This window comes from Rhineura floridana, chromosome 2 (genome assembly GCF_030035675.1).
Source record: "Rhineura floridana isolate rRhiFlo1 chromosome 2, rRhiFlo1.hap2, whole genome shotgun sequence".
In the NCBI taxonomy this organism is placed as follows: Eukaryota; Metazoa; Chordata; class Lepidosauria; order Squamata; family Rhineuridae; genus Rhineura; species Rhineura floridana.
This window is the reverse complement of record NC_084481.1, coordinates 98584832-98606068: the sequence shown is the minus strand read 5'-3', so window position 1 is coordinate 98606068 and position 21237 is coordinate 98584832. Positions and strand designations below refer to the sequence as shown.

Sequence of the window (21237 nt, the reverse complement as noted above, 5' to 3'; positions counted from 1 at the left end):
TGATGCTTATGTTTTACCTCCACTGTTGGAGACAGTGTGCCTCTGAAGTGCTGCACACCAGTTGCTGGGAATCGCAAATGGTGGGACTGCTGTAGCACCCAGGTCCTGCTTGTGGGCTTCCCTTAGGCATCCGGGTGGCCAATGTGAGAACAGGATGCTGGACTAGATGGTCCTTGGGCCTGATCTAGAAGGACTCTTCTTATGTCATTATGTCTGGAGTCAGAGAAATGAAGCCTTGCACTATTGACCCTTGTTCTTGTCTACCGTTTTTAGGGAAAACTTTCACTTCCGGTCAGGTGGCCCTTTATGCCTTAGCTCACAGGGCTTCCTGCTCTGATCCCCGGAAAGTCTCTACTGCAGATTTTGAACTGGATCTGATGAAGCTCTTGGAAAAGAAGTTTGCGATGGAGCTGGAGAACATCAGTGAGGAGGACCATATGAGTGGAGAGAGTTCTTCTTCCTGACCTTTGCCTCTCTTTTCATTCCTGCTTGCTTTCCCTCCATATTTCTAAATTATCTGTTTTCTTGTGGTTTCCTGCCATGTGCTCATTTTGTTCCTCCATCTTCCATTGATCTTTGTCCCTTGGTTGTATTCCACATCTCCTTCTAACAGGCCTGCCTTAACCAGATGCCTGAGACAGCAGGTTTGTGTGTGTGTGTGGAGAAGGGGAGGGAGGGAGAGGGAGAGAGAGGGAGAGGGAGAGAGAGAGAGAGAATGCTCGCAAGGGGGAAGGGAGCAATGGTAAAGTGTTGGAGGACAGAACTGTGTGTGCAAGGTGCCCTGGCCTACCCCCTCTAAGCTAGACTACTTCCTTCAGGTGCAGTAGAGGATGTTGTCCTATCACCAGTGTTTATTCAACTGCTGGTCTGGTCAGTACATGGAATTGGGCTGTGTGTATGTGCATCTTGTCCTTCATCCCAGGGAGAAAAATGTCTTGGACCCGCCCTGCCTCCTACCACCTTTGTTCCATGTGCTCTCATGTAGACATATTTCCTCTCCCTTTCCTATGCTTCATTCTGCCTAGGCTGGAAGGTGCTCAATCTGATAACCTCTTCTGTTCTATTATTTTTCCTCAGAGATCCATGGCAATTCCCTGACCAACTATTACCAGCTCAGCTTGTGTGTTCTTGCCCTCTGTCAGCTTCAGGGTACCTTCTCACCATCTCAGACGGCAGACCTGCTCATCCCAGACAATAAGAAGTATTACCTTGGTGGCCATTTCTCTGTGGGTGGGTAATGTCTCTGATCATTGACCCATTTGTTGCAACGATGACACCTGAAGTGCTGCTGCCATTTTCAAAAACAATATATCTCTGATTCCTGATGTGAAGGACTTGGGGGGGGGGAAGGAAGATATTGCCACCTTGTGATCTTGTATCTATCTGGCTACTGTTGGTAATAAACAGTATGTGAATGACTCAGAGGTGGAGACATTATAGAGTGGGAGCAATGTTTGTGCCTATGGTAGAATGTCAGGACAGTTATTTTTATTTATTTAGGATTAGATATAGGGTTGTATAAAGATCCTCCATGGCGCAGAGTGGTAAGTGGCAGTAACGCAGCCGAAGCTCTGCTCACGGCCGGAGTTCAATTCCAACGAAAGGAGGAAGTCGAATATCCGGTAAAGGGGTTGAGGTCCACTCAGCCTTCCATCCATCCGTGGTCGGTAAAATGAGTACCCAGCATATGCTGGGGGGTAAAGAAAGGCCGGGGACGGAACTGGCAATCCCATCCCATATATATGGTCTGCCTAGTAAACATCACAAGACGTCACCCTGAGAGTTGGAAATGACTGGCACTACAAGTGCGGGGACACCTTTACCTTTATAGGGTTGTATTCAAAGCAGCACTGAGAGGAATGTTCTGTCAGAGCAAGGATATCTCCTTGGCAAGGAAATGTTCCCCCCTCTCCTCCTGCCATGCAACCCCTAAAACTGTTCTGAGTTCCCCCCCAACCTTCTGGAGCAGAACTGGGGATGGCACGGGGGTAGGAGAGGGGAAGTCCTGTTGCGTAAGTTCTGCTTGCACAATTATTTAGCTGAATACTGCCTTATACCCCATCTTTCCAATCAGTCATCCACAGTGGCTTACATCAAAATATTAAATCCATAAAACTGACCATCAAACAATCAAAAGCACCATACATTAAAATCCTCTAAGCAGCAAAACCAAAGGAATAAGAGCATTTGTGATGTGAGTCTCCCTGTGAAGGCCACGTTTGGGATCTCCATGATTGTGATCTCTGTTCTGTAGGACAAAAGGATGCTTCCAGACTGTCAGTATTTTGTGGGAGGGATTCAAGCATGTGCTGGAACTTTAGGTCTATGCAGTTAGTGGACTGAAGTTCTCTGTCGCCTTAGTGCAACAAATGACTAAAAAAAAAGCTGAATTCTTGCAGTTTGGAAAGTGATGGGAAAATGCACTGAAAAGTGTAGGATGCCTTGTGCAGGCAAATCAGAATAAATGCTCAGTAAAAAGGTCATCAGAAGGAGCCTAAAGTGTTATAGCAGATGAGAAGCATTGTTGTTCACTGCTGTTCTGTGCTGCTGTTTTGCTATTCTGATATTGTTTGTTTTTGTGTTTTTGTTTCATGATTTTAATTGTACATTGTATTTATTTTAATTGTGATATTTTTGTAGGACACCCTGGGACCTCTTGGTGAAAGGCAGACTATTAGCACAAATAAAATAAGTAAGTTAAGTGAACTTCACCTGCCTTTGCTACCTTTCCTACAGACATTGCAGCAGTAGCAGTCCTGGCTCAGAACTGCGTGCAGACCACAGATAACATCCCGCCAAAGGCAAACAGGACAATAACAGCAAATATACAGTGGCTGCTGAAGAAAATTCTGGAGCAGAAAAGCAGCAATGGAATAATTGGGAATATGTACAGCACTGGAGAAGCCATGCAGGTGGGAGCAAGGATCAGTTCTGGTCCTGGAGAATGTCATTCAGATTCCATGGACCTCTCTTCTTGCCTTATTGTGGTCACTTCCAGGTGACCTGTTTATTGAGCATTCATCCTGTGTTGTATGCACAAAGTTTGCCCCTAAGCATGCTTTTAAGTTATAGGGAACAACATTATAGGGATATTATGTCTTAATAAATAGGGGCATTGGTTTGACCTTCCGAGACAGAACAGAAAAAAATATTTTGCCTGAAGAAAGAAAGAAAGAACCATAATTATCCCCAGAGAAAGCTTATAGTTTCTCTGTGTTACCCACATACTATTTATATGGTTGAGACTGTCATAATTATCTCTCAAGAAGCCTTCCTCTTTTTCTAGTGTTCACACATTTACATTTGGGATGCGTCATGGCTCAAATCTTATGGCCCTTGAAAGATTGTTTGTGATTCCAACTGTTCCTTGGAGAGAAGTCAGATTTTTATAGCACACGAATGTGGCTTGTGTGAGATGAATAGTAACTTGCCAGAGAGCAAGTAATATCTAATTGTGATATGAACTGAAGAAACTGCATGTTTTTTTATATCTGTCTTCTGTTTATGGTACTCCCCCGTCCTTCTTTTCCAGCTTCATTCTTTTTGGACTTTCACAATGAGTACCTATTTTCTTTTGCCTGTGCTGATTATTTTCAGCTAATCTGGTCCTGCTGGGCTCCTGCTGGGAGAAAGGGTGGGATATAAATCAAATAAATAAATAAATTCTGCCCATTTGTACTTTCACTCTTTCCTTCTCCAAGGCTTTGTCTGTATCTGACAATTATCTCACACCAACATCCTGGAACTGCTCTCAGACTTTGGCCACAGTCCTTGCTGATATTCCTAAAGGCACTTTTGACAACCCTATGGCTGCTGCTCAGCTCTTCCCGTCTCTGGAGGGCCGAACCTATCTTGATGTGAGCACAATTAACTGCTCCAAGGATGAAGGTAGGCACAGCAAGGATTGATACAAGGAACCTGATAAATCGAGACTGTCAAGCGACTGTATAAATGTGTGAACAAATACTACGAGTCCTGTGTTAGGCTACGCACTTCTAAAAAGTTGACAGTGGGGAGTGTGCCCACATTCACACCATACATTTGTTATCGCACTTTGAACAGTCATGTCTTCCCCCAGTGAATTCTGGGAAGACTAGTTTATGGAGGGTGCTGAGAGTTGTCAGAAGACTGCTATTCCCCTCATAGAGCTATAATTCTCAGAGTTTTCTGAGGAGAGGTACTGACTGTTAAACCACTGTGAGAACTGTAGCTCTGTGAGAATAGGAGTGTCCTAACAACTCTAATCACCCTTCACAAGGCACATTTCCCAGGATTCTTTGGGGAAAGCCATGACTTTTTAAAGTGGAATAATATTAAAAGTGTGGTGTCTATGTCTCTTCAAATCCCTAGAATCTTTTGTTCATGTTATGTTTGTATTTTATCCCTGGCCCCTCTTACATTCCTTCACTTTCAAAACCTTCATTTTACCCGAAGTCAGGGCACTTCTTTTGGGGACATGGGTTCATTTCAAAAGACCAAAAAAGACCATTAACCAAGATGGCAGCTGAGGTTTCCCTATGGGGCTGAAGCCTCTGCCACCATCTTGGTTGATGGCATGCATGGTACTACATGCATGCATCCATGCCATCAACCAAGATGGCGGCAAGGGCATCAATCCCTTAGGGAAACCTCAGCTGCCATCTTGGTTAATGGTAGCCCTGTGTGCACGACAGGTGCAGCCGTAAAAGACAGGAAAGACAGGTAGGTGGAGCCAGCGAACAGGTGGGTGGCTTTACCACAGATTGCATAAGGGGAGCACTACTCTTCCCCCACCCTATCAAGGGGCCTCTTGGCTAGGAGAGAGAGAAAAGTAAGAGGTCAAAAAACCAGAATGCTCAAGGGATGAAACTTTATTCTGTGCACCAAGGCACTATAGTAAAAAAATTCCTTTGTAAAAAAAGTTCCTTTTGGAAATGCAAGAGCCCAACGCGTTTCAGCTTGTGGATTCAAGCCTTCATCAGGGGAGAAATTAACTCTTCAACAACATATAGAGACCAACTTTCACTGTTGTTTTCCTTATAGCTGTCAGCATGTAAAGAACCATGGTTTTGCCTCTTGGCTAGGGCCTGACCTAGCCGCCATTTGGAGTTGGCTCTGGTCTCGCCCCTATATCCCTGCCCAGCAACTGTGCTCCTCAGATGTAGCACTATTGAGGGCCCATCTATACCTCTTTTTAATCTACAATCTAACTGTTGGGCTGGTGACCAGTAGGCATTACTGTCTCTAGTAGTTTTCCATGAAGCCTGCAAGTGTGAAGACGTAACTGTGGTTAAGGGGGAGTTATGTCTATGCCCTGTCTGGGAACGGACGGCCAGGGCCGTTGCTATGGTAGCCATCTGATAGCGACTGGGAAAGTTCTAACAGAGTCCTTGTGTTGTCGTTCTTCTGAATTATGCCTCTGAGCTGAGAGGCTGTCTTTTGTGTTCATCTGTGGAGAGAGATGTACCAGAAGGGGGGGTGACTGAAGAATCTCTACATGTATTTACTCTTAAGCCTCTGGCCTTAATGTCTTTCAATAAAGACTCTTAACATGCTCTGAAGCAGTTTCTTGCTCAACTTAACTCCAACGTAATGTATGCTGTTTCACACAACAACGCACACAAGCCAACACTAACCCCCTTGTGTGTCCATTAATTTGCTGGCGTCCATATGACATTCCCCACCACTTCAGTCTTTCTGCTATTTAAATCTGCACTTCCCATATCCTGCTATAAACCGATTATTTCTGTCCCAATGATTAACCGCTCTAATCCCTGTAGCGAGGATGTCTTGCCCTACTTTGTTTTTATTATGGGGGGATGACTGGGTTAGATCCATCCTCTGTCCATGCCTCCTCCTCCTTGCTTACAGTTCGTTCCTGCTTCTGGTGCTGAACTGGGGTACTTCCTCCTTCTGGCTTCTATGGCTGTATCGCATTGCTTTTTTTTTTTAATTACTGTTTTGTGATCAAACATAAAATTAAAAGGAGCTTTCCGTTAGTGGTGTGTTTCCTTCAGGAAAAAAAATTAAAATTCACACCACCTGCAGTTGAAGGAATGTCTGTTTAAACACAAATCTGCACATGTATGGTAATTAAAAAAGATACACATTTTTGCGCTCTTCCATAAAAGCACAAAAAAGCAAACTATCATTATTGACCAATCACAGTAAAGAGGGGGATTTTGCTGGTCTGTGACCGAAATAAAATTATCTGTCTATCTAAAGAGGGGGACTTAGGGGCACAATGTAACAACAACAAAATGTAAAAGTGAATTAGACCACACACACACACACAAAAAAGCCCACACATATGGATGTTTGAAAATCGGGTTTTAACAAATAAATCCAACCACAAACAGGACATGTATGGATCTCGAGGGCACCAACTGAATATGAAAAACATGGATTTTGAGGTTAGGTATGGATGAGCCCTGAGAGTACTGTGTGCTTAGCTTGTGCTAGAAATTGGGCTTTTAGCATTGCAGCTCGAATCCTCTGGAATCAATTACCAGCCAAAATTAAACAGGCACCTAAGGTCATCTTGTTTAGACACCTACAAAAGGCATTTTCATTTAAGAAGACTTTCTTTAGGTGTGACCCAATCATTTATGGAATATTAACTGCACATCTGCAGAAATTGTTTTTTTTAAGAATTTGTAAATATATTTTCTTGTGTTTAGAGTTTCTGAAATGATCTTATTGTTTTTAGAACTTGCATTTTATTCTGGTTTTGCCTTTGATGTCTTCATGCAATGAAGCTGTTTATAAATTTGTTACAAAGTAATAATACATAATAAATCATGGAATTTAGTGTGGGAGAAAACCTTGCAATGCCATTTTTCCTTCCTAACATGTACACAGCTGGGTGAGAGAGGCTGGTGGGAAGGATACAACTGGGCTTAATTCCACCTACCTCCCAGATGTCACATCCACCACTAAATGCTGCCAGCTCTTCCTGGTCTATGCAACGTGTGTTGCACATTACGTAGTAAATTCACTAATAGGCAAAAAACCTTGTGGTTTTAGAATGTACCTATAGCCAACAGATATTTCTATCAAACTTTAAAAAGCAGGGAAATTGGGCAGCAACAGAAATATCTGTTGGCTATAGGTACATTCTTAAATGGCAAGGTTTTTTGCCTATTAGTGAATAATACCTTAATAACAAGTGGCTATTCTCTCAAGAACTGTGTACAACACTTTGTGAATCACAGAGTAGTGTCCCTCCCCTCCCTTGCTGCTTTCACTAATGTCTACACACCTGATGATTACATTCATTGACAGTCACCATTCTCTGGTATCACCTTGCAAAAACCTTCAAGGGTTAGTGTTTTAGAAACCAAGATAAGCAAATTAAAGTCAACAGTGCCAGAGATGAGGTGGCAATTGAAAAGTGAAAGGTTGGGAGGGAGGGAACCAGAGCTGTACTAGCCATTTATATAAAGGAAGTCCCAGCAGTTCTCATATTCTCTGAAGCATCAAAGACACAAATCCTCCAATCCAGAATGTTCCTCTCAGCTGTTGCCCTTCTGTTTATGTTCTGCATAGTAACCAATGCCGATTCCATCTCTCCTGGGACTTGCTGTGAGTATCAAAACTCTTCCCTCTAAGTTACCTAGATGTAGCAGGCTTAGAGTGCTTCCATATGGAGGCTTAATACTGTAAATGGGTCATTGAAATATTACAAACGTTGTTGGCACAGTTTTTTTTTTAATTATTGGATTCTCCTCAGAAAGTGTAAATTTGGATTAAATGGGGGGGGGCAGAGAGTGGCTGGCATTTTAATGAGTGATATTGTGTGGATGCTGCAAAAGCAAAAGCCTTGTGTATATGTGGAGCACTGATCTCACTATAAACACCTATCTGGAAATCACCCTTAGTTGCCAAAGCCCCAGTCAATCTGGGTAGGATTTAAAAGGTGTTCCCAACTCTTACTGGGCCAGCTGAAGTCTGGTACAGCTAGTTCACACAAAGAACAGATGAAGTGGTCCATCTGTTTCTGGACTGGGATTGTAGACTGTGGCTGACCACATCTGCACTCACATGTCATTGCTCCATTTTAGTTTTTAATAAACTTAGTACTCTCATTCAGTATTCTTATAAAGAACATGTTATGAAGTAGAGTCTAGTTTAGCCTTCCTGGCATATTCTTTTAACATATTATCTAACATAAGAGCTGTGCTAGATCAGGCCAAATACCATCCCATCTGCATCTTCTCAGTGGCCAACCAGAAGCCTATGGAAAGCCTACAAGCAGGATATGAGTGCAACACAACACTAACCCTACTTGTGTTCCCAAGCTGCCTCATTGCCTGCACTACATCTGATCACTGGTTAACCCTCTCCCTGTGGGCAACTGTGAGAACTGTGCCCATCCTTGATATCACCCGCTCACCCTCCTGTAGGTGAGCAAGCAGCAGCAATGAAGAGGAGCCACTGCTACCACAGCCACGTGCACGACTGCTTGCTCTTTTCCACAGGACCCTAATCCCCTTAGAATGAGCAAGAAGCATTAGTGACTGCTGCTGATTCTCACCGCCACTGCTTGCTTACTTGCTTGCTGCCCGACAGCTGTGTAGGTGGGAGAGTGAGTAGCTGGCCTGGGTGAGGGGGCACTGCTGTTGCCTGGGGCAGAGGCAGCAAGGAGGGCAGCTCACCTGAAAGGGGGCCCAGAAAGCAGGGATGGGGAAACCTATGGCCCTCAATATGTTTTTGGGATCCGCCTCCCATCAGCCCCAATGGCCAGGGATGATGGGAGCTGTAGTCCAGCAACATCTGGAGGGCCACAGGTCCTCATCCCTGCCATAGAAGATGCCTGTGGGTCCCCTGAAACTGGAACTGACTCTGTTTCTGTAGGCAAAGTGCTTTACATACACTGCGTTGGTCCCAACAAAGTAAGTTGAACTTAGTTCCTATTGAGATCAATGGAGCTTAGGTTCAGTTGTGAGTACCTTGTCCCACTGGTTTCAATGGGACCCAAGTTCTCCTCACTTACAGTGTAATCCTAGTCTCCTCAGGAGCAAGCCACCTAAGCATGTATAGGATTGCAGTCTTAGACAGAATCCAACCCACTTTCCTTAAGGTCAGGAAACTACTCTGTTAGGAAAGCAAATAATATTATCCCTATGTTGCAGATGGGCAGTTGAGATTGAGAGAATTATAGCTTATTTAAGGCTACAAGAAGGAAGGCACGAGCATGGGAATGTAGGACAGAGACCTCAAAGGTGACTCGTACCTGCTTATTAAGGCCCAGTGCATTTTGAGTTATAAGATTCTTCTGAATAAAAAATTAAAAGCTGAAACAATCTGGCATGCTGTCCAAAATCATACCAAATCTAAGTGGGGCATCATGCAACAGAGACAAGTTTAAGTTGAATTGCAGTCCTATTGACAGGTTAGGCAAGTGCTCCAGCAGCAGCTGCTGTTTCTTGCTAAACACCTGCTTTTCTTGGTTCCAGCTGTCCCTGATAGTCAGCAGTGGTTGGTTACAGGACTCCAGACTCTGCTAGTGGACTCTGTCAATCAGCACAGCTCACCTGATCCCAGTGTCCTGATTGCTCTGAACCTGGCTGAGGACCAAGACCTCAATGTAAGAAAACAGCTGGTTGAGGAGATCAAGAAAACAGCCATAAAAGGTAGGATGCCTCAAATGAGAGAGGTGTCTTTCTGCATACATAGTACAAATGCATATTAAGAACATAAGATGAGCCCTGCTGGATCAGGCCAAATGGAAGTGAGCCCAGTTTTTCTTCTGGGGTTGATGCAATCATTTTTCCTCCTGGCAGTAAGACAGGGAGAAAGTCAACCAATGAAGCTTTCACTATTCCTACATTTCTACCCAGGTACAGCTTTCTCTGTTTATTTTCTGCTTGTAGCACAGCTGTTAAAATGTACAAGAACCTTGTCAAGAAAATATACAATAGTTTATATCTCTTCCTTCAAATAAAGAAGCAGATATCATTCCTAGAAAATGCAAGTGCATCCTGCAGAAGATACTCTCGACGATTTCCAGAAGAATAGCCTTGTCAAATCTATTGCTGCAAAAATGGAGAAGAGTCTTGTGGCACCTTAAAGGCTGACAGATCTATTGTAGCACAAGCTTTTAAGGACTAGGATAGAACTGTTCACTGCGGATAATATGTCATACATCTGATGAAGAAGGTTTTATCTATAAGAAAACTCTGCCACATTGGCAGCACCAACCCAGCTACAGACAAATTCCCCAAGTAGTCTGATTGGTCCACAAAGCTCTGGTGTTCACAAACGTGTGTGCTTGGGGTTTTGGTGATGCTTGTCTTTTCTCATCTCTTCCTGCAGAGATGACCTCGGGCAAAGTGGCGCTTTATGTCCTAGCTCTCCGATCATCCTGTGAGAATCCTAATGATGTTGCTACACCTGAAAAAATTGTCAACTTGCTCCATGTCCTGGAAGAAAAAACTAAAGAAGAGATTAACTATTTACGTAAGAAGACAAATAGACATTGAAATTCTTCCATCCACTCAATTTTAGGATATGTCGAGGAATAATCTTAACACCAGCCACAGACCCTGATACTCATTGTTCTCCTCCTCCCCCTGCTCCTGCCTAGATAGTGGTTTTTCAGCTGAATGGGTTTGAGATGCCCAAATCCTTTAGGAATGTCTTCCTAATACATTTCCAAGAATATACTGGATGTGCTCCCAAAGCACATTCAAAGCGCATCCCTACCCCCAGGAATTTTGGGAACTGTAGTTTATCCCTTACATACCTAAAATTCCCAGCACCCTTAACAAACTACAGTTCCCAGGATTCTTTGGGAGGAGGAAAATATGTTTTGAAAGTGCATTCACAGGTTAGCACCTAACTTTGCCATCTCAGATTCTTATAGGCCAGCCCACAAAACCACACCAAGTCCTTTAAAAAAAAAAATCCAGTGTCAGGAAAAGCCGTGGAAGCTTGCAGCAAACAAACTCAGTCTGCAAAGATGGCAAACATGCGAATTACAGGGATGTCCAGTGCCAAGTCTGACTTTAGCAAAATTCTCCCCATCCCTAACCCCCATATATACCCATGATCGAACATATGAAGCCTGCTCTCTACTGTCAGGCCGCTGGTCCATCTAGACTAGTACTCTCAACAGCAGAAACTCTCTGAGGTTTCTGGAAGATGCCTCTCTCAGCCCTTTTACCTGACAACCTTTTAAACTGGATATTGCAGGGACTCAAACTGGGGTCTTCTGCATACAATCAATGTATGTGTTCTACAACGGATGAGGCTTGACTTGGGAACAGTTCAGTCCTCTCATGCTATATAACTTAGCTGTTCTAATCAAGGGAGAGGGGACCCCATAAAGTGACAAATGTGGCTTATCAGCTCCATTTATGGAGCTGGGTGTCTCTGTCTCTCAGCACACACTGTAGAACCCTTGTAGTCAAGATATGTTCTGTCAACTTCCACACACAATAGATTTATGGGTGTAATCAGCATTACAAACTATGTTTCGATTTAATCTATGTGTTCCTTATTTCTGTCATGCTTGGAAGCCACCTTCCAAGAAGTGTTAGGCGGAAGGTGCAAGCCCTATGTGGTCTGGAAGAAGCAACTGATAACACACATTTCTTGTTGCAGATGACTATGGGACCCCAAAGACAACCTATTACCAGTTGGCCCTGGATACCTTGGCACTGTGTGTGGAAAAAAGCCCGGATGTTGAATTGGCTGCTGTAATCCTTGCCAAGGCAGCACTGGCAAATGACTTTCAGAGCTGGGGGTATTTCTCTGTAGGTAAGATAACAACACTTGGCTTGTACGCATATTTTAAAATATATATATTTTAAATTATATATTTATTCTGCCTTTCCTTCAAGAAGCTTAGTCAGGACAGCATTCATAATCTACACATATGCACTCATTCATCCTCATAATAAACCCTGTGAGATAGTTTGGGTTGAGAGATGGAGACTTGCCTAAGGTTACATTTCATGGGTGGCCTAGTGGGGATTTGAGAACCAGGGACTCCTAGTTCAAAGTCCAAAACTCTATCCATGAAACCTTCCTGCAGCGGAGTGCAATTTGGCCTGCTTCTCTCGGATATCTGCTTTTCAGAGCCCTTCTTGTCCAACACCTGTAGTGTAGACCTTATTCACCTTGCCTAGTTTGGTACGCCCAACTGTCCTTTCACTGGGTTGTCCCATGTCATGTGGAACACTAGAAAGAGACATTTGTCCTTGCACTCCCCTCTAGCAGTAAGCCGACATGGTCATAATAGATTTATGGTGTTGATGATGGCCAACTGTGATCTGCAGATACTGCGGCCATGACGAGTTTGGCTCTGAGCTGTGTGTATGATGGAATAATCGCGGTTCAACAAAACAAGCTTGTAGGAGCCATTCAGGAGGCACTAGCTATGATAACAAAGCAAATCCTTGGATCACAACAGAGCAATGGCATTATTGGAAACCTCTATAGCACTGGGCTGGCAATGCAGGTATGTGTCTGTCCCCTATGATCCCTCATCATCAGGAAGGGAAGTTGAGCCAGGAAGTACATTCTCACCCTAATATATGTGTCCCGTCATCCTCCTCTCTGGTGCAAGCCTCTCTCACTTGTTACTTTCTTTACAGGCTCTCAATATTACTACTGAGTTCTACATCGCTGGGGCATGGAGTTGCATGAAGACCCTTGACAAAGTGCTGAATGAGGTCTACTTGGGAGCCTTTAATAACCCTGGGACTGTTTCTCAAATCCTACCTTCTCTAGTGGGCAAAACATACCTGGATGTGAGGGATCTAACTTGTTCCTCAGAAAACAGTAAGGCTGCACCCACATGATGGTTGACCTGAGGCAGCTCCTCCATTCTCTGAAGCAATGCCAGAGCAGCATACAATTTCCTAATAGCTTGGAACTGTAACTTCAGTCTTTTGGGATATAGGCAAGGCCTAAATAGATATGTCCTCCATGTTCCAATACAGCCTATTTGTGCTGACACTGAAAAGCCGAGTAGGATTGCTACCTTTTCCCCCCTGGTAGAACTCCTGCACCTCTAACAGCTTCATGACTAATTTAGTTTTTCCCATCACTGAATCTTCATCACAGGAAAGCTGCACCTTTTGAATTTTTATCTGTCAAGCAATGTATAAAAGCATGGGAGCTCTGCCTGGGGAAAAAGGGTGACAAGTAATATCCTAAATAATAGTGCTATCCATGGAGAAACCAAAGGTTTTTTGTTTTTTTTAAAACAAAAACACCAAAACCTGCAGTGGGATTAGTCAGCTATATGGGTTATTCTAGAACAGGACCAGGGAAGCTGGGCCTCCAACCCTTATCAGCTCCAGTAAGCATGGCCAATAGGCAGGGATGATGGGAGGGCCACAAGTTAGCCATTTATGTTCTAGAATATTGTTCTTCAACCTTGGGTCCCCAGATGTTGTCAGACTCCAACTCCCATAAACTTCAGCCAGCTTGGCCAATAGCCAAGGATGATAGAATCGCAGTCCAACAGCATCTGGGGACCAAAGGTTGAAGAGCAGTGTTCTAGAAGAATCCATTAACAGGACACAAGAGGCCTGCTGGCTCATTACATACGGATGAAAAGGCAGCTGCAGCTTCCATGAGATATGGGGGGTTGTTGTTGTTGTTACATACTCATATATTGTTACAGAGTTCTGGCATGTGCAAGTAAATTCTACCTCTAGCTATGGATTTACCCTTCACTATAGCCCTATTTATGCATTCAGGGAAGAACATGTGTGAGCTTAAAGTGAAGAAGTGGTGAAGGTATGAGTGAAAGCTCCACCCTAACATTCAGCACATGTTGGCACATTTCCTGCAAAAGTCTGAAGAGGAATTTTAAGCACATTCAGATGAACTCCCTTAGAAGCCTCCCTGCAATCAGCAACCTGATAATGTAAGATTCCCAAACACAGAGAGGCTGTTCAGCTGAACACAATTAGCACAGCTCTTCATGCTCAATATGCAAAGGTCGGCAGCGAAGTTGGTGCACATGGGGATGTTAGGAGCAGTCCTTGCATGCACAGCTCTCCCAAACTTATTCACCTGAATGCATGAATAGAGCTTATGACAACAACGTGCACTGGTAGCATAGTGGTAAAAGCTTCAACTCGTTTTCCCAAAAGGGTTGGATCATGTCATGGTTTCCCCACTAGTTTTCGGAGTACAGGACAGGCCTTATTAAGGGCATAATGAGTTATCTGCTTTCTCCTCTCTGCCTTTTTGCACAGTTCCCACCATTACAGTACGCTACACCATAATCAATGACCTAATAGGGCCCTATTTCAAGTATTCCATAACAGTGAATGTACCAAAGGGCTCCGTACTGCTTGCTGTCTTGGAAACTGCTCAGCGTGCTAAACCAAGCGAATTCAGGTAAGGAAGGGAGACCTGGTGAGTCAGAGAAAACCATCATCTCACGAGGATTGTGGAACCCAGGATGCAAAACCGTGAAAATACCAAATTAATTTTTTTTAAAGGATTACTAACATTAAAGCACAAAACCACTGTGATATATTACACACACATACACATAGTCTATATATGCATTAAAATTTGTATCTTGATTTTAGGGACCTTGGATATTATTTTTGGGCACTACTGAATTATTTCCACCTACTTCTGTAACTTTGATGCTTTCTTTTTTCCTTCCCTTTTTAAATGTTATGCAACTTTCCCCCCCTCTTGAATTATCCCCTTATCTTTATCCTCCTCCTCCTTTTTATTTATCCATTCTTTCATACCAACTCTTTATAAGATCCCCCTTTTATCTTATAGCTTTCAGACAGAACAGACCTCCTGGGGGCCCATGGTGATTTCTATCCATGGCATCAATGCTAGCACTGATGATAAGACCTATTGGCAGTTCCTCAGTGGCAAAACACCTCTTGAACAAGGTACAGTGTCTTGGGAAGAGGAGAAATCCTCCAAGAGGAGTTAAGAAAAAAGAAATAAATGCCTGTTGGCAATCACAAGGGATAACTTTAGCAGTTACTTCAGTATTTCCTCTGAATTTTATGGGATATATTCCAAGTTGAAAACAATTATAAGAGCAAAAGAAGCAGCAGGGTTGTACCTGTTCAAATTTGCAAGGAGGACAGCTAATATTCAGACTTTACCTATTAAACTGAGTGGAGAGGCACAAGACAAAGATCAAGGGAGTTGCCTTGGCAGTGACTGGTGTACTCAGTCCACAGGTGCAGGCCAAAGGAGGAGGTTAGGAAGACAACAGCCTCAGTGACAGTACCAGCTCAGACGCTGATAGTACTAGGGAGTAGGATTGGAATGCTATCAGAGAGAAAGAACATGAGCACCAAAGTCAGATATGACGTCTAAGAGGAGGCTTGGGGTACAAGAGCAAGGCAAAAGAAGAGATATAAAGGAGAGAAGGTTGAGAAGCAGAAGTTGGATAATTAACATATTTATGTAAGTTTTTGTGTGTGGCTTCCCTGCAGTGGTAGGCCTTCTGTATTTGATCTTCAGGTGCACATGGGGTACACATCCAACATAAAACTCACTGCCTCCCTAGAGATATTTGAAATATTAAGTTGTATATAAATGCTTTTAACTAAATAAATAAAATGGGCATGTTTTAGCTACAGTGTAGAAGGCAGTGGTCAACTGAGCATTGACATATATATTGGACTGCATTCATACTGACTCACACAGGAAATATCTCCAAGCTGTAAAGTGCTACTCAATTTTTCAGCATCACCTCTTTGTGTTTCCAGGTGTGGGCAGCTATAAGCCTGTGGATAATGAACAAATTGTGGCTGTCTTCAGTAAATACTGAGCTACAAGCTTGCAACAGGAAGGACAAAGGTTCAGAAATATATGTCTCAACTCTCAATATGTATAGTTTCTGCTTTAGGCTAAAGAGATGTGTATTTTAAGATACAACATTCAACCATATTGCATGCTACTCTGCAGTTCTGTCACGTTAAAAATAAAGTTGTTGGATATACATGTATCATGTGGTGCATATTTCAGATTGGTACTGAGTCATACAACAATCTCAGGAAACCATGGATCTTGTTTATATTCACAAAACAAGAATAGTTTTGACCAAACGAAAATAAGAGTCAATATAATTTATTTCTTCTACTTCCTTCTAGATTGAATCACCTCTAATGATAGTATGTAGACAGACATGCTGGTAAAATACTCTTGTCTATTTTTAGGAATCATTGCTATGAATGCACTAACATAAGGGGAAAATGCTGGAATGGAATGCTTGTTTTTGTTAGAATTAATGAAAAGCTTTTCTATTCTATTCAAAATATGCAATATGTTGAATAATAACAAAGACATACCAACAAGAGAAATACATCATAACTCAGTATCAGCGGTAATATGAAAACAAACAAAACTAACCAGCCCCTCGGGAAAGCGTGGGACACCTTCGGCCCTCCAGATTGTTACTGAACTACAAGTCCCATCAGCCCCAGCAAACATAGCCAATACGAATATACGATCAATCTCATACGAAAAAGGAGCGAAAAGTATACTGTATTGTGCTCGTCTCCTATTGGGCCCATTCGTTCATCGGAACTAACTGGTCTGGCCCCTTGTTCCCCGCCCTATACCTTACCGGAAGTGTTGCTGCCTGAGCGTATTAAGGCAGCGCTTCTTCCTATGATGGCGATTTAATTCCCATTTCCACCACTTTCCGATCACCACCTGGAGATTGGCCTGAACTTCTTACGACAGAGCCTCATTCTCAGTGCTAACGGAGCACCGCGTCGCCCGCTCGGCGCTGGCAGCACACCATTATGTGGAAGCAGCGCGGGCGCCCTTTATTTGTCCTCTGCGGGACTCTAGCAGGTCAGGAGGCCCGTTTAAAGTGCCAGTTCATCGTTTTCTACGGCAGGGCACCAGTCGCTTTTGAGGGCAGAATTGGGTGCTGGGCTTTATGTAACAGTCGGGAGCATGCAAAGTTTTCTCTTGTCCTTATCCCACTTTGCTCCTTATTATATGCAGGTCCTGCTGACGGGCTTCCCATAGGCATCTGGTTAGCCATTCCGAGGAGGCTGGACTAGATAGCCAGATCCACCAGGGCTGTTTTGTACTTAGCAGCCTCTCCAGTAGAAGCTTGTTTTAACAAGGAGCAAGGCTGACTGTGGAAATCGGGTTCTCTGTCATAGGAAGTGGGGCGTTCGAGGGACAGGTGCCCCGTCAATCACAGCTATTGCTCGCTACTTGGTAGTCACATAATGTTAATAAAGCGGAGATAATAAAGTGAGGAGGCCGCCTGAGATGGTGCGAAAGGCAGGGGTCTTGTGCCTGTAACTATTACAGTATGTAAAATGGGAAGCTTTGATAAATACAGCTTGTAATCCAAGAGTGAGAAGCTGCGTGTACTAAAACTCCTCCTTCTACATCTACAATAATGGAAGTTTGGGAACCCTGGCCTCTGCATCTGGTCATCCTAATCTTTAGGGCAGCAACAAGTTGATGATGTACACCTACTTAGTTTGTTTTAAAATGGGATTAAACAAATTTATGGAGCATGAGGCTATCAACGGCTACTAATCATTATAGCTGTACACCACCTTCGGAGTGGGAGGTGCAATGTCTCTTAATATAGTCACTGGGGAATAACAGGAAGAGGTAGCTGTTGCCCGTTTATATCCTGCTTGTGCATTTCCCATAACTATCTAGGTGGTCAGTTCAGAAAATAGGATGCTGGAGTAGATAGGCCTGCGGTCTGAGCAGCAGAGCTCTTTGCTTCTCCTTTGTGTCCCTACTCCTACTGACATTATTTCTAAGCTTCTCTTATTATGGTACCACCTTTGAGTGAAGGTGGTATTCTGTTAATTGTGCAAAGAGCAGTTAATTCTTTGTTCCCTCCTTGGTCTAATGGATTGTTTTGTAATGTGAGATTGTGCCCTACTTTTTTTCTATAGTATGGGCCAATTGGCTAGGAATATTGAGATGTGGTCCATATTTCCTGGAATCAAAGGGCTGCACTGAAATGCGCATTCACAGGTCTGTCAGCTAGGTGGTCCACAGCACGATGTCTCTGAAGAAAATATAACAAATTATAACTGTCCACTGAGACACAATTGCAGCACTTTGAACCCCTTTTTGGCAGCTTCTTTTTAAAGTATACAATACTGTGACATCATCAGGTGTGCTATAAGGCAGATCCTTATCAGTGTTTTGGCTTGGCAATAAGTTTAAATATTGTGTCTTTGTGTTTCTTCCAGATTCCAGTGGAACCAAGATTCTCACTGCTGGCTTGAAGAAGTTTGAGCTTCCCCCAGATTACAGTGGTATGTTGAGGGATAAGGGAGAATGTTAATAGAAGTATAGAATGCTTATTATATATATTTAATTGGTGGCAGGATGAAGTGTGGTAAGCATAATTGATATTCACTCAAGAGATGTTCTGCAGACAATGGGAGCGCAAGTCAAGAATTAACCATCATCTTGAAATCTCATAAAGCAAAGTAATGGGATAGTTTTGTTCCCAAAAGGAAATATTCTCTCAGGAGAGGTGTTCACAGGGAATATAGTCAATTACATCTAGAAAAATAATCTACCTCCTCCCCAGTTAAGCAAAGACACCATGCACACAAAAGTAGTCTTCCACCTATACAACCTATGCTAGCCAGGGAATGCTATGTACATGAATTTCCCTCTGCTGGCTTTCTTCATCCAGCAGTGCATAGGCTGCTTCCAACACACTGTATTGAAATCCAGTGTTAAAACCATACGTTTAATATCAACCAGACAGGTATGCTTGGCCACCTTTGGCAATACCATTTTCTGTTTGAAGCAGATGGGAGGGGATTGATTACAGACCCTCTCTTTCCTCTTTGTTCTGATTAGGAAAAAGAATTATTCAAATGGGCCTACTACACTTGGCTTGCTTCATACAAGGACTCTATACAGCCTTAGGCTTAAGGGACAAGGGAAGAACCCGTAAATCTGTGCATAGGCTTCTAGCAGGTGTTTCCAGAGCCTCCAAATCCGCCACAATTTTTGGTATTGCACTAACTTGGTGGTGGTATCTACGCCCTTCCTCAGGAGCTCTTTATTAATAGGGAACCTACATAAAGGGAATTTAAAGGACACAGGAAGCTGCATTTTGGGGGGATGGATAAGTGAACAATTCAGATTTTTACTTCAATTGACCAGTTTACTTTAGCTTTGGGAAGCAAAGTGATTTAAAGCTATCCACATATAGTCTCACTTATTGGCCCAAATGTAAGCTTTGATTTACCATTTCCTAAATGTGTGTGTTTTACAATTACTGGCTCTAGTGCTCAAAACTGTTTGATAGTCTTCCAGCTGGAAGACCGTTGCAGGAAATATTGAATCTGCAGTCCCATTATTCTAGGCATCACTATTCCTGAGAGACCCAAACTGAAATTTATTGAGAGAGCTCCAGCTTTGCCTAAGGTCAGGCGAGAGTACAAGAATGTACGTGACATCCGTGGTCCATCTACAGAAGCCACAGAATTCACTGAAGGACAGTATGGTATTCTGGTGAGTATGAGAGTTAGTAATCTTGTTATCGCTTCTCAGATATAGAACAAGAATATGAAAGATATGCCATGAAGCTGAAAGATGAAGTTTGTACGTATAGCATCTCTTATTGCTGAATTTTAAAAATCATCCTTTTTCCTTCCCCTGCCTGCAGGCTATGGGTGGTGGCTACCTCCGTTGGGGTCATTTTGAAATGATTCGTTTGACCATCAACCGGCACCTGCATCCCAAGACAATGTTTGCTGTGTGGAGAATTCCAGCTCCTTATAAACCCATCACACGCAAAAGTCTAGGGCACCGAATGGGTGGTGGCAAAGGTGCAGTGGATCACTACGTGTCAGCAGTGAAGGCTGGCCGCCTTATAGTAGAAGTAGGTGGGTTTTGTGAATTTGGTGAGGTGGAACGCTTCCTAACTCAGGTAGCCAAGAAGTTGCCTTTCCCAGCCAAAGCCGTCAGCCAGCAATCCCTTCAAGAGATGCGGGAGATGGAAGAGGAGAAGAGGCACAACAACCAGAATCCATGGATGTTTGAACGAATAGTCACAGCCAATTTTATGGGGATAAGGAAATATCTGAGCCCCCGTGACTTGCAGCTGAAGGGCCGCTATTGGGGAAAATTCTTTGTACCTGACAGAATATAATCAGCAAGTCATGGAGTTGGCTGTCTTCTGCTCTGAATCATCAGTTCTTCAGCAGCTTACTTCTGTATTCCTTGACTAATTGTCTTAGTGGATAATGCATTGTGGACACTCCCCCACATAGTGGGAGACTGTATTACTGAGTTCTCTACCTGGAAATCAAGTAAATGTGGAGGGTGATAGAGTGGCTGTAAATACACAGAACTGGGATGAATAAACGTGCCCTAATTTTACTAAGGATACTTGCCCACTTTAATTATTGTCACTTGTTGCAGGACCTTGGAGTACAACTGATAGTTTTCAATGCATACAAAATTTGGAAGAACTACAGTTGATAAAGGATTTTCAAAGCCAAGTTTCCTATGTTTTACAATTTCTCATTTTGTATAACTCATTTTAAAGCAAGAATGTTTTCAGGGTGCTTATGGGACAAGACACATTTAGTCTTTATTTGCCTACCATGATTAGTCTTCCTATTTGGAGGTGCTGAATTTTAGCATATTGCCAGCACAGCTAGTAGAACAATTTTTTTCAGCAAATAGAAGGGGCTGTATAGGGTAATAGCTTGGGCTTGTACCCATTCTTGAAAGTTCAAATGAAGTGGTAGTAAGATTTTATGAGTTCACAAAGGAGCTTATTCTGTCCTTTTTGAGGTGAAGCAGGAAGAACCCCTGCACATTTTTAGCTTCTGTCAAACAATCCCTGGAATCCTCATAGTAGATAAGGATGGGAGCCTGCACCGCTCCAGATGTTGTTTGGACTCCAGCTCCTATTAGACCTCGGCAGTATAGCCAGTGGTCAAGGATATGAGTTGTGGCCCAGCAACATCTACAGGACCACCCCATCCCCCATACTAGAGGACTAGGTTCTTTACATAGGGTATCCAAAAACTAATTCCACTTAGTCTATCACACATGATAGCAGATCAGACAAACTCTTCCAGAGGATTTCTTAATATCCATGCCTTTTGAACAGTAGCAGAGTAGCTTTCATAAGTCACAGTTGAATTGAATTGAAACTTTATTTTTACCCCGCCCTTTTTCCAAACTGGAACTCAGGGCGGCTTACAAATAGAACTACATGTAGTTAAAAGCATAGAAAAACATACAATTAAAATACAATTAAACTATGCACTACCT

The 21237-nt window shown here is 43.0% G+C and overlaps 2 protein-coding genes and 1 long non-coding RNA gene across 6 annotated transcripts in view; 2 read left to right on the top strand and 1 right to left on the bottom strand.

The window, feature by feature from the left end:
* The window catches only part of CBLIF (cobalamin binding intrinsic factor), a 29992-nt gene extending 14061 nt beyond the window's left edge, over positions 1-15931 (top strand). For 2 of the 4 annotated variants that reach the window (XM_061609717.1, XM_061609714.1), the window contains 13 exons: positions 274-423; positions 1078-1230; positions 2737-2912; positions 3702-3888; positions 7498-7563; positions 9438-9614; positions 10297-10440; positions 11587-11742; positions 12264-12445; positions 12582-12768; positions 14199-14343; positions 14746-14864; positions 15699-15931. In XM_061609717.1, the coding sequence (XP_061465701.1) occupies positions 274-423; positions 1078-1230; positions 2737-2912; positions 3702-3888; positions 7498-7563; positions 9438-9614; positions 10297-10440; positions 11587-11742; positions 12264-12445; positions 12582-12768; positions 14199-14343; positions 14746-14864; positions 15699-15760 (1904 nt within the window). In that variant the 3' untranslated portion in view covers positions 15761-15931. The remainder of the gene's footprint in view (positions 1-273; positions 424-1077; positions 1231-2736; positions 2913-3701; positions 3889-7497; positions 7564-9437; positions 9615-10296; positions 10441-11586; positions 11743-12263; positions 12446-12581; positions 12769-14198; positions 14344-14745; positions 14865-15698) is intronic. The other 2 variants (XM_061609715.1, XM_061609716.1) reach the window with 2 other exon arrangements.
* On the bottom strand, positions 6632-16526 carry LOC133376855 (uncharacterized). Its single transcript, XR_009760577.1, has 3 exons — positions 16342-16526; positions 11636-11736; positions 6632-10416 (listed from the first exon to the last, which is right to left on the bottom strand). It is a non-coding gene; the product is annotated as an uncharacterized LOC133376855 (long non-coding RNA).
* A 36-nt stretch (positions 16527-16562) lies between these two features.
* Positions 16563-20336, top strand: MRPL16 (mitochondrial ribosomal protein L16). The gene is made up of 4 exons (XM_061609719.1): positions 16563-16791; positions 18177-18242; positions 19313-19461; positions 19616-20336. Exons 1-4 carry the CDS (start codon positions 16740-16742, stop codon positions 20099-20101), a joined length of 753 nt encoding a protein of 250 aa, XP_061465703.1. The 5' UTR covers positions 16563-16739; the 3' UTR covers positions 20102-20336.
* The last annotated feature ends 901 nt before the right edge of the window (positions 20337-21237 follow it).